We start from the raw sequence: 13,256 nt of genomic DNA on the forward strand, positions 1-13,256 counted from the left end.
TTAGCAGATGATGAACACTGGGATAGCAAGGGCACACTTTTAGCCTAGACTGCCTTTTGAGATGTCGGTCAGTTAATTCCCTCCTGACTCAGAGGACTTGTCAGTCCCTTGAGTTTCAAGGCAGGACCTCAATACATGACTTCAGATGCTAGCATCAGAAATTGTCAGAAGAGCCAGGAAAGCCTCCATAGCCCTTTTGTATTTCAGTGGGAGCCCCTACAAGATGCTCCTAGGCTTAGGAGGTATCAAGAGATTAGACCATAAGCATGCATCCAGAGGCAGTAGAGTTATGAATGTGTGAAATGGAGAGGGAAACAGTTAATTGGTAATGACTGGAAAAATGGTACCAGAGTTGAGTGGTACCTACCCCCGGCATGGTGGAATATAATGGTAGAGCCTACTGAGCACCTGGTTACATAACTATATTTTAGGAACTCTTCCATCTCCTCAAGAAGATTCTGGTTTTGAGGCCCGTTGAGGCATTTTCTTATTAATGTATGACCTCAGCACATAATTTGTTCCTTCCAGCCTAAGTGGCTCTACATAAATATGTTAGCAATTTTTAAAAATTCCTTATGTACCCCCCAAGTAAAATCAGGTTTGTAGATGATCACATAAAGAATTTAGCAAGTGAAAGGAAGTTTATTAAATTATCTTCAGAATTTAGGTAGAACTTACCTGCCTGGTTAGTGTGTCTTTAAATTTCTGTGTCACAAAAGTCGGAGTCCTCAAGTTGAACTTCTAATATGGAAATGACAAAGGAGCACATGTGCATGACATCCCTGTTTGTTCTGATGCCATCATTCTTACACGGCTAGGTGGAATCAGGGCTGCATTTTTGAGGCACCTCTGTTATTGGACTTCATTTGACAATAGTTACTGGTGATCCTCTGCTCTTGGTCAGGGTTCTTGGGCATTGGATCTTAGCCTTAAGTGTTCCTGGAGAGTTAATTTATTCCTCTCACAAGAAATTTTAGCATCTTTTAAGGTGTGAATAAAAATGAGAACAAAAGGATATCATGAGGAAGGTCTTCAATTGCATAGATTCAAGAGAATGTGTGGAGAAATATCAATGAATTGACTGGCTGGCTGGCCTCCTTCCCTCTTTCTTTTCGGTATACAAGGTGATAAATAAAATGGGCATGGTGGTGCATGCTGATAATCCCAGCACTCTGGGAGGATGAGACAAGAGGATCACAGGTTCAAGCCCAGCTTGGGCAATTTAGTGAGACCCTGTCTCAAAATAAAAAACAGGCTGGGGATGTAACTCAGCACAGAGTACTGGGGGTGGGAGGAGCTGCCATGTTCTGCTAGGGTTGCTAAGGTCTGTGGAAGTTTAACTATAGATCTCAGACAGTAAGTAGTCTTTTGGAGAAGGTGAAGACTGACTCTAGTTTATCTTTTTTTCTTCAGATTACTTCTCCTTCATTCTGCAGTATAAGAGATGAATCCAGGGTCTTCATACTAACCTACATCCCCAGCTCTTTTTTTAAAACCTTGGAACAGTCTTTGTAAATTGTCCAGGCTGGGCTCAAATAACATCAGACTCCCACAGTGCTGGGGTCAAAGGCATGCACCACCACATCTGACTTCAGATTTTTCTTTTGTAAATTCATATGGTTTACCTATGTGTATCTGGAAATGTACATTTAAGAAAAGGAAACTAACGTAGTTGTATTGTAACTTTAACACTAATTCAAGAAACTGGAATAAGCTAAGAAGATAGTAAAGTTATCAAGTAAGTGTGTATGCCTGGCTCTTTGTGAGTTGTTAAAGTCTCTATCTGAGTTCAGTTTTAGACATTGTGTTCAAGGCATTTAGTGACTGAGAGAAAATGTCTAGTAGAGGTTATAGGATATGTGATTTTGGGAACGCAGGAGTATTGGATTGGGCTGGCACTTCATGTACAGTCATCACCATTGCCCTTTATTGTTCGCTGTTCTTGTCAAAGGTGTAGGTAGAAGGATTGGGAGGGTCCTACAGGTATCTCTAGCATTTAAGGGCTGAGTGGAAGATGATTCCATGAAGAATGCAGAGTTAGGAGGAGAGTTACAAAAACAAAAGCATTAAAAGAATAAATAATAGCTGAGCATGATGATGTGCTCCAATAGTCCCGGCTGCTCTGGAGGGTGATGCAGGAGGATTGCTTTGAGCCCAGGAGTTCAGGGCCAGTTTGGGCAACATAGTGAGACCCTGTCCCTTAAATAAATGAATAAAACTTTGGCTTCCTGTAATGTTATTTAAATTGAAAAACACAATTATGATTAAATTAACTGAAATTTAAAATATATTTATTCCAAGCACAGAGGAACCACATGCTTATTTTCTGTGTGAAATGTCTTTAAATGGGAGTAGGAATGGGATCTTGAGGTCAGTGGTAAAGGTTTTTTGTTTTTTGGGTTTAGTTTTTTTTGGGTGAGAGTTTAATTGACTTGCACAAGATCATATAGCTAATAAACAGCAGGCTTGACCAGAACAGTAAAGTATTGTTTAAAGGCTGACAGCTGTAGAAGCTGAGCTACTGCTCAGGCTTGCTTGCTTAGTTATTTATTTTGTATGGTACTGTGGATTGAACCCAGGGCGTTTGCACTGATCTACATCCTCCTACACCTGGTTTTTATGAGACAAGTTTTCATTAGTTGCCAAGGCTGGGCTTGAATTTGTGATTCTCCTGCCTTACCCTCCCAGAGTGCTGGTATTACAGGTGTGTATTACTATGCTTGGGTCCTGTCCAGCTTTTTTTTTTTTTTTGGCACCTGGGATTGAACTTGGGACCTTGTGCTTGCAAGGCAGGCAGCGGGAAAGCTGGTGGAACCACTGAGCTAAATCTCCGGCCCCTGTCAAGTTTTTTTGATCACTGCTTAAGTGTGGCAATGTGGTATAGGGGATATGGATGATTTTTTTTTTTTAACTTACCAGCCTAAAAGCATAGATGGGGACAGTGTGTGGTTGAATTAATAGGTAATTTCAAGGTTGGTTGTGAGACTGCTGCTTTGGAAGAAGTAAGGACTGGTGGTGACAAGGTCGTTTAAAATTGTCAGAGTAGGATGGGGTGTATGACTTTACAGTTGTACAGAGCCTTATAAAAGCAGTCTGGAACTTTATATCAATTCACAGACTAAAATTCTAGAAGGATACATATAGAATACTATTTAAAAGCTTTTAGAGGAAAATAGCAGGAAGACATAAAAATTTTTGGTGTGGGGAAGATCTAAGACTAGAAGACTAGAATTCATAAAGAAGAAGATTGGTTGACTTAATTGCAGAAAAAAAGTGTAGGGTCCCAGAGTATTACCCTGGGAGCAATTAACAAAAGACAGTCCAGAGGTGGGATGGGTGGATGCATATTTGCAATTTGTATGAGCAAGTGTCCTGAGTGGTTGTGGATGACTCAAGTGACATAGCTGTTCAAGAGACCGAGGATTGAGGATACCAAGGTCCTTATCGAAGAGTTTGAGGAAATCTTATCTGTATTGATATTCGAGTTGTCCAGGATTATGGCCGGTATTGTGTGGAACAGAAGTCAGTGAAATGGTTTTTCGAATTCTTAGCAATATGAGCAGTAACCAGGCCTGGGCATGGTATGGATAGAGTAGATGGTAGTGTAGACGGAATGCATTATTATTATCCAGTTGGTACCGTCATAGGATCCAATTTTGACATAGTATTTGTCAACATAGCATCTTTCAGTCCTTCCAGAACTTTAAACGTGGTGTTTTAGAGAAAATGTGAAAATGCTGTTGGAAACCTTTTCATGTGGTATTACTAAAATCCTCTGGCTCTCAAAGTCATTAGCCATAAAATGGTTTATGGCTTAAACTTTTCTTCCCAGTGTTTATGAGATGGGCATAAACTTCATTAGAGCTGTGTAATTTAATCTTGGGCTTTTTCATCTTTTTCATCAGTGCACTGATTTTATATGATATACACATATATGAACTTTTTCTCTTTTTGGAATAAAAATTTTCAAAATGAAGATGAATTCAAGTAATCTCATTTCTGAAGCAGCTCATTGATAAACAGAATCATTCTCTCAAAAAGGAGCCTGAGATATTGATTAAAGATCAGTTTCCACATGTAGTAATAACACTAGTGATAAAAGTGAGGTTGTTGATAAGGACAAGGTGGATTTGAACTAAGGAAAAGCTATTTAAAATTGGACAGACCTTGTGTACTTCATTAAGTAAATATTTATGGAGGGAATGCCTTCCTTTGCTAGGCACTACATAACAGTGGGCTGCGAGGGCATACCACATGCCAAGCATAGTACAGTACTTGACTAGACTGTCTTTTGACTTATTTCACTAAATCTCAGCAGTTTTTTCATTAGGAATTGTCCCCATTTTACAGGGAAGGGAATAGAGGCTATGGAGAGTTTAATTTCCCTAAGGTCACAAGGCTGTTACAATGATGGAGGAACCTGTTTCTAAGTCCAGGCAAAGCCAGAGCTTTTAAACATGCTGCTTTTTAAAATGGGGGAGGGTTTTGCTGAGTGTTTACTATGACACCATGTGCCTGCCTTTGGTGCACCCAGAATCTGCAAGGTAAGTTTCATTATTATTATCTAGTTGTTAAGAGTTTTGTAATGCCCACTGGATGAAATTAAAAGCTTAACCAGTTTGGAAGGAGCCTTATTTGAACATTGAAAGAATATTCCTCTATAGGTACATTGTATTTCATGCAACTATTTTTAATTCCTTTTTCTCTTACATTTTATCATATTCCATTTTGATTTCTGTATTAAAAATTAAAAATTAAAATTTGTTTTATCACCCCAAAATATAAAAGATTATTAAGGTCTGCTTTGAAATCCTGAGACTGTTTACAGCATTTCAATTACACTATTATTTTTTGTATGTGAACTTTTTACTATGGAAGCATGTTTTAATTTTTAAAATCCAGTTGGAAATACTTTTTAGAAATAGGAAAACAGCTTTATCCATGAAATAATAGAACTGTGCTTTCTTTACTTAAAATCCAGTGCTTTAGGCCAGTTGGTGTTGTAAAGGGAAGTGTATTATATATTTTTCTTATCTTTTCCTTGTCTCTCTTATTTTCACCCTTCTCTTTTATTGTTATCTCCTTTGCAAATCAGTATCAGCAATTAGCTCTTAATTAAATTGAACTGGTGCTCACATTTCTGTTGTAGATGGCATTGCCAGTCTTTTCCTGAAACGACAAGAATATCATCTCTGCTCAGTAATTGGGTGTTGCTGTTCACTTGTACTGTACTGTGAAGGAGGAGGGGAAAATTGAGGTGTAAAATAAGTATTTTTCTAAAGGAATTAGGGATTAAGTATTAAGTATATCTTTAGTTAAAACAGTCAAATTATAAAAAGGGTTAAGCCTTTTTAATCGTGAAATTGGGGTTCTGGTTTAATATTTCATTCTTAAGTGACAAAAATGATTCACTGAGCCATATTTTTTAGGGCTGGTGAAATAGAATCAGCCAAGGGTTTCATATCTGTTCATCACAGTCTGAAACATTATTACTCAAGGTTCTCAAATTACCTGGTATTTTGAATTCTGATGGTAGCATTTCTTGTTTGTATTTCAATTTGCTAAATTAAAAATCTTCATGTAGAGCCATGCTAGTTCTACCTTAAAAAAGAAAACACCCCTCTGCTTAAAACAAATGGTACTTCCTGCTTTCATAAACAGTCATGTGCATAGTTTAGCAAGGCCTGGTGCCTCTGGAGCTTTTTCCCTTTATAGCACCATTGAATCCGAGTCCTAACAGAAGTACTGTGAATCTTGTGGCCTCATTCTGAACAAAAGGGATTAGAGAAGAGAAATCTCTTGATATAAATCTTGGAAGCAAGGGCAGGCAATCTTGGTTGTGAATATTTTCTGATTTTTCCAGAAATCAAGCAGAAGATTGAGCTGCTGATGTCAGTTAACTCTGAGAAGTCGTCCTCTTCAGAAAGGTACAGGTACATCTCTTGCATGAACAATTAATGGTGTAGCATTGCTAAGAAACAAACAGGACATATTTTTTCCTTGTCAAGTTTGCTTTATAATGTATTGTACTGCATGCTGGTATTGTGCTGTATTGGAGAAGTGTATTTGGGCAAGCTGTGCTGCTTTTGCGAACACTAATTGATTTTTTAAAAAAATCGTGAAGCCTAATCAGCTGCAGCATGCACACCATAACACAGCAGACCGCTGGTTCATGTGTGACAGCTGTTGAAGGCTTTAAAAAATAATTTATTAAACAAACAAATATCTTCTTTCTTTAAGGAAATACTATTAGATTTTCTTCCTGTATTTTTTGGTTGCTGCTGCATAGAATCACCAAGATTATTTGTAAGATCTAGGTTTAAAATACTTGATTATTATTGCAATAAATATTTTCTTATGTGGAAAGGGAGTGCCGTTTGTAAATAGCTTAGGAATTGCAAACCCACAGATTAGTCACATTCTGAGAGAGATGATTCTTCTTCAAGTCTGTGCTAGGAAATGGAACAGTCACTGCTTGCAGTAATGGTTCATGCCTGCAGGTAAGGACTAAATGACTCAGAAGTATTTTTAAAGCAATTATTTTATCTGCCAGTCATATGATTATGCCTGTAAGAAGAAATTTCATGAAAGTGACTATTTTGCCTTATCAACAGAGTTAAGATTTTTGTATCCAAAGTCAGAAATGAGACTAGAGTTCCGATTTCGCTATGTAAATACTGTGTTCACTTCTGTTTACCAAAATTATATATAGTACATAACATTTTAAATTGAGGTTCTTGGACAAACAGTTGATGCCTACCTTTTTCTTCACTACCTAACAGTTTATACTTAATGTGGATGTCTTGTATTTAAGGCATATTGATTTATCTTTTCCAAGGTTAATATTTGGGGTTATCTTTTTGATCATAGATTCAAATTTAAGAAAATACTGTGGAGAAGTAATTTGGTGATTAAAGAATGATATAGGAAAAACAATGAAAAAATATGAACTGAAGGACCTCCCAAGTAAAATGAATTTAATGGAAGTACACTATTGTATGAGGGACATGATCTGATGGCAAAATGATCATATTATATCGATTTATTAGTATAATTAGGTGAAAAGCTTCTAGTTACAACTTAGGTCATTGCAAATAAGGATGATGTTACTGCTTTCTGTAGAGATTGAAAAGAAAAATTTAGGATCATTTGTGTTTATTTTTATGTATTATTTATTTTTATGTTTTATTCTAACTTTTGTTTTGTGTCCACCCATCTGATTTTATGCACTCTGTTTACTGAGAGAAGAACAATCCTCAGCCTTGTGAATATTCTGCTAGTAAAATGGTGGTGATAGGACAGGGGAGAGGATGGAAGTGTAAGTAGTGAAAGTCCAGGTGCCAAGTGTTGTGTTTGAGCTTGTTACTAGGAAGAATGTACTTAATGAGGTGGGAGCAGTAATTATGGTATGGGAGCCTTTTGTAGTGTCATAAATTCTCCACTGATAAATTGAGGGTTGAACATAGTGAATGAATATTACTGAGAAACAAGTTAGGAATGGATTAAGTTTTTCTGGTTAAAATATGTTCTGTAAGGAAAGATCCTAAAGTATTTTTATTTTATTTATCAGGTTCTTGTGGTTATTTGAAGGAAAGAGAGGGCACATGTCATGATTTAGAAGTTTAAAAATTAGCCACTGTGTTGATGACTTTATATACAGTTTTGCCAGAGCTTTTTTAATTTATTATTTGGAAGTGTGTGTGTGCGCTTAGAGCTGTACCTGACAGTTGTGATATGCTAACTTACTGGGTAATACACATGACTTATGGATCAGTTCAACACTTTGCAAACAGAATCAGTTTAATGGATGTAAATATAGTAAAAACAGAAAATACCCGTTTGCCTTCCACTTTATTAATAAAGTCATACAGTAATTAGTTAGATCATTTCGCTTTTTAATTTGTTGTGAAGAATTTGAAAAATAATAACCTGAAATTAAAAAAAAAATTAACGGCCAAGTAATGCTATATCACGCCCAGGAATTTGATACTTTGAAGTATCTTACAGCATTCCCCTCACATTCTTGACTTCCTTGTTCATTAGTGTTACAACATTATAAAAGTCTTTCCTTTGATTTTTAAAGAATTAAACTTAATTGTTTGAGACACGGTGGCTTCTGCATTAAAGATGTTTGGGATTTTCTTTCTGTCAGCTTTCCCATGTGTCTGTGAGTAGAAAGGATAAAGAAACCTGGCTTCTTTCTTTGAAGTAAGAGGAGGTACTCAGCTGTGTGGTACAGAAGTTGTCTGTTAGCACACCCGATTTAGGTTCTGCAGTGTGGATGATCATTGGTACTTCAGAGGACTAAGCAGAGAAATAGTGCTTCTACATACAAAATGTGACACACATAAATGTGAGGTGATATTCCTAGGAATTTCTTCATCAAATATTTTTAGTCTACTAAAAGGAAATTACTAGTCTTGTGAGAGCCAATATTGGTTGAATTATTTTTGTTTATACAATTTTATAAAATTGGAAAAGCAAATTTTTTTTTTTTTTGGGGGGGGTACTGGGGATCAAACTTGAGTCTTTTGCTTGTGAGGCAGGCAGCGGAACCACTGAGCTAAATTCCCGGCCCCAGAAAAGCAAAATTTTAAAAAATCATGCTTTATTTTTGTAGACTTTAAGAACTCCTTCACTGCACAATAAAAATACAATCTGAAGTAAAAATATAATGGAATTTTAGAGTTTGCCCTGGGGGATAAATTAGAAAATATGTTATCCCAACCATGTTGAAATTGACTGTTTTAGCTGAAAACAATGGAGGCCCTATAGAGCCTATAGGATAAGTGTAGAGTACCTACCCTATGTTCTGAATGGCTGACTCATAGATCAAAATTAATGGGCCTGCAGAAAGTTTCAGTTTAGTGTTTGGTTTTGTATTTTGAAGAGTGAAAAATTTCAGCTTGCCTCTTTTAAAATTAAGAGCAGAGAACATTGTTTGAATGGATTATAAACAAATTCCTGATGATAAATAAAAAACAAGTGACGTGTGTTGTGGCCAATTGAGAGGAAGATATATCTGCTGCAAAAGTACTGTTTGGAGATTTTAGTAGTAAATCCTGCTACAAGTATTTCAGTTTTTCAATTGAGTGTTCTTTGAATGAATGAATATATTCATCTTAAGTATGGTAGGGACAATTATACTTCCTTGACTACCCCATATATTTAAAATGTAATATGTAAAAAATAGAAACTTTGAATATGTAGTTGATGAAAAATATTTTCTAGTTTTTGTTTCTTCTTGCCCTTAGCTACAGCAGTACTAAGATTTATGAGGTAAAGCAAGTGGGGAAGAGGAGGAGTAGCAATAACTATAATAACTAGGTAATTACTTACTGAACAGTCCAAATACCATTGTTATTATTATTTCTTCTACTCCTTCTCCTTTGCTCCTCTTCCCTGGGAATTCTATTAGACACCGTTTCTAGGTTCTTTGGAGGAAAAGGGAAGGGAGAGAAGGAGGAGAAGGAATAAAAAGGAATGTATATGTGTGTGTATGTGGGGAGGACTTTGACAGATCATCCCAGGAAGATATCCTGAATAAAAAGATGTTTTGCTGTAATAAAAATTTGTCAAACATAGTGTTGCTATTTTTTCCAGTGAATTCTGGTAACAAAATTGTACAATTCTTTTTTTGGTACTGGGGATTGATACAATTCTTTTATTTATTTATTTTTGGTACTGGGGATCAAACTCGGGTCCCTGTGCTTGCGCAGCAAGTGGCAAAACCACTGAGCTAAATCCCTGGCCCGATACAATTCTTAATAAAGAAGAGTTGAGCCCAGTGTATTCTTAGCTTTTATTTCTTGTCCATCTAGGCCAAACGCAGGGAGGTCTGAGGAGTTTGAGGTGTAGAATTGAGAAGCTGAGAAGCTACATTTGCATTTATCCTTGCTTGCATCTGCTATTATTAAATGTGAATGGATATAAAGTCCACATTTGATTAAAAGCTAATAACTAAATAACAACACCCTTTAGTTTTGCATTTTCTCAGGGAACAGGCACCAAAAGAATCATTACTTTGTGTGGGAAAGTATTTGACATTTTTTAGTGTTACAGAGGTGCTCCCTGTGACACTGAAACAGATAAGAGGTAATGGCCTCTTTCAGTAGCATCCTAGATATCTAGCAAGTAACTTAATTTACAGATTGCTAGCTGCCTTGATCAAGAGAGGGAAAAAAAAAAAAGGGAGATGGAGAAAGCATCAAGTAATATTATGTCGTGGCCTATATTCTACCAGGACTGAATAAACAAAACCTGTGAGAAGTGATAGAGATTGTACATTGTCCCTCCCCTCTCTTAGTATAAAGTCATTCCAGACACGTAGCCTGTACTACTTTCAAGTGTACAGGTGTTGATTCTTTTTATTTTAAAGTTTAAGTGAAGAGACAAAGAGCATATGATAATGGTGAACAGATGCAGAAAACAAACAGAAACCTAGATGAATAAAAAGAATGGAAGGGAGTGAATTAAGGAAATATGGAAGGGATCAGATGAGAGAAAGAAGTAAAGGATATTTGATGAAAAGGATCCAGGACCAGGGTGTCCTTCATTTGCTCTTGAGTGTATTTCCGCAGTGACTGTGTAGTAAACCAAGACTAGTTACAGGAGGAGAGACAAAGATCCTCTTCGTCTTCTGCCCACCCCTCAACCTCCTTTACAAGCTGAAGGCCAGGTCAAACATTTATTAACTATTTTCCTTTTCCCTGTCTCCTCTCCACCACTGTTGCCTGTATTTCTCTGCTCGCGGGTTAGATATTTTTTCTTGAATAGTAGAATAAGTTGGCATAATGGCTGATTATGTTGTTGTCCCTTCACTAATTTCTAATGCTTATTTTAAATTTCTGTTTAATTTTTTTTTGGAGGGGTACTGGGGATTGAACTTGGGACCTTGCACTTGCGAGGCAGGCAGCAGAACCACTGAGCTAAATCCCCGGCCCTCTATTTAATTTTTATTAATATTTTAATGAAGATACATATGGGAAAGTACACAGATCATTATGAGATCCAGCTTTTTGTGTGCGTGGGGGGGGGTGGGGGGTAACTAAGAATTCTTTGTCAGGCACAAGGCCGTTAAGATTCTGCTAGATTTACTTTCAGAAATTTTTGCCATTGTTTTTTGATTTTTTGAGACAAGGTCTTGCTCTGTAGTTTAGGGTGCTTTTGAACTTGAAATCCTTATGCCTCAGCCTCCCAAGTCCTGGGATTACAGGCATGTACCACCATGCCTACTTTTACTTTTAGAAGTTTTAGGGTCTTCATATTTGTAATTAATTTGGGGTTTAATTTTAAAGTGAGGATTGAGATCAGTTCTTTTGCATATGGCTCTTCAATTATTTATATTGTTGAACATTATATAAACAAAAACCTTTGGTATACACTTTGGAGAGTCATCTCCCCAGGGTCACCTGTGTGAGATTCATCCATGTTGTGTGAGGTTGTAATGGATGTAGTCTCATTGCTTTACAGTATGATTTTGGGCCAGAGGTGGTTTGAGACAGAGTCTCACTGTGTGTTTAGATTGGCCTTTAACTCGCTATGTAGTCCAGGCTGGCCATTGAGCTTGTGGGAGTTCCCCTGCCTCACCCTTCTAAGTGCTGGGATTACAGGCGTGTGCCACTGTGCCACTGCACCTGGCTAGAGTATTCTTTATATGAGTATACTTGCATTTATTTATCTACTTTACTATTGATGGAAATTGGAGATATTTGTAGTTTGTGACTATTAGGAATAGTGTTGGTGTGAGCACTTTTGTGTGTGTCATTTGGTAAAAGAACCTGTGCATACATTTCTCTTGAGTGTTTTCCTAGGAGTGCAGTTGCTGAGCTTTAGTGGATATTGCCAGTTTTCCAAAGTGAAAGTACCAGTCTATATTCAAACCAACTGTGCTCTTGGTTCTTGCCAACTTGACACTGCATATTTTTTCTTCCTTCCTTTCCCCCACTTTTCCTCATTCTCCTTGTTAGCTTTCTGGTGGGCAGGTCATTAACACCCAGTGTTTATTTTTTTTCGGGGTGGGGGGTGCAAACTGGGGATTAAATCCAAGGCCTTCACAACTGAGCTAATCCCCAGCGTTTTTTTTTTTTTTTAAAGAGACAGGATCTTGCTAAGTTGCCAAATTGTCCAGGGTGGGCTTGAATTTGTAATTTTCCTGCCTCAGCTTTCTAGAGTGCTAGAATTACAGTATGTGCCACCACATGCAGCTAAGTTTGGACCATTTTGGGAAGATTAGCAGCAGACAGAGGACTATTTCTGAGTACAGGCACTCCATGTTTAACAATTGAGTTACATTCATGCAACTGGGTTGTTAACTAAAATTGGTTGCTAAATGAGGAATCATATATAGTAGGTACATTACAAGATTCAGAACAAAGAAAACTCCAACTTGATGACTTTGCCTTTTTTTTTTGGTATCGGGGATCGAACTCAGGACCCTTGTGCTTGTGAGGCAGGTGCGGCGCCACTGAACTAAATCCCTGGCCTGTGACTTTGCTTTTATTTGTACCTTTTTTGCATGTCAGGAGTTGAGACAGGTCTGTATATTGTCTCTCCCCTCCCCTAGTATATGTAGACCAGGTGTGTAACTCTTACATGTGTAACAACATAAAACTGTGATGCATAACAACATAAAACTATGGTACTATACTGTACAGTCCAGTGAGCAAAAATTACAGTACTGTATAAACAAGGTGTACTGTACCCCCCCCAAAAAAAGAGAGAGAGATTGAGAATCTGTAAACAAGATATACACAACTGTACCAAAAAAAAGGGGAAAGGATGGTGTAAGTCGAAACAGTGGGCCTCGGTCAGTTGTTACAGAGGACAGTTATAAGGACAGTTGTTACAGAGATAGGTCATTAAACAAGGAATATCTGCATGACTTGGACGAAGGAGATGAGCATTAGTTCTACTTTAACTAGAAAGGGGCCAGGTGCAGAATGTAGTCTTTGGAGATACTGCTGTCCCACAGACTTGTAATGTTTTAACAGGACTGTAGGCCGTGTATGTTGACATTAGTTTTCAGATTTGGTTTTAATAGTAAAACCTTATTATAGTAAGTCCCTGATTTGGCAAACATTCAAGTTCTGAACTTTCACAGATACGAAGGGACCTCGCATTACAAACATTTGTAGATGTGAACAAATCATGGAAGTAGCTCACATGTCTGCCAGACATTGTCACGGTGGTGCTGCTGTGTGCTTACTGTACAGTGCAATAGTGCACAGTGGTACAGCACTTGGTCAGCCTAGGAT

At 37.4% G+C, this 13,256-nt stretch overlaps 1 protein-coding gene across 23 annotated transcripts in view; it reads left to right on the forward strand.

The window, feature by feature from the left end:
- Srpk2 (SRSF protein kinase 2) overlaps positions 1-13,256 on the forward strand; it is a 235,226-nt gene that overhangs the window by 83,143 nt on the left and 138,827 nt on the right. For 8 of the 23 annotated variants that reach the window (XM_021253945.2, XM_087206519.1, XM_087206514.1 and 5 more), the window contains one exon: positions 5,864-5,933. The exons of 5 other annotated variants lie outside the window; for them this stretch is intronic. In XM_021253945.2, the coding sequence (XP_021109604.1) occupies positions 5,890-5,933 (44 nt within the window). In that variant the 5' untranslated portion in view covers positions 5,864-5,889. Of the gene's footprint in view, positions 1-5,475; positions 5,934-13,256 lie in introns of those variants that run through there. 10 more of the 23 variants (XM_004839699.4, XM_021253943.2, XM_087206520.1 and 7 more) reach the window with 3 other exon arrangements.

This window comes from Heterocephalus glaber, unplaced genomic scaffold (assembly GCF_053883595.1).
Source record: "Heterocephalus glaber isolate CG9 unplaced genomic scaffold, H.glaber_assembly_v1.0 deba00000676, whole genome shotgun sequence".
NCBI classification, from domain to species: Eukaryota; Metazoa; Chordata; class Mammalia; order Rodentia; family Bathyergidae; genus Heterocephalus; species Heterocephalus glaber.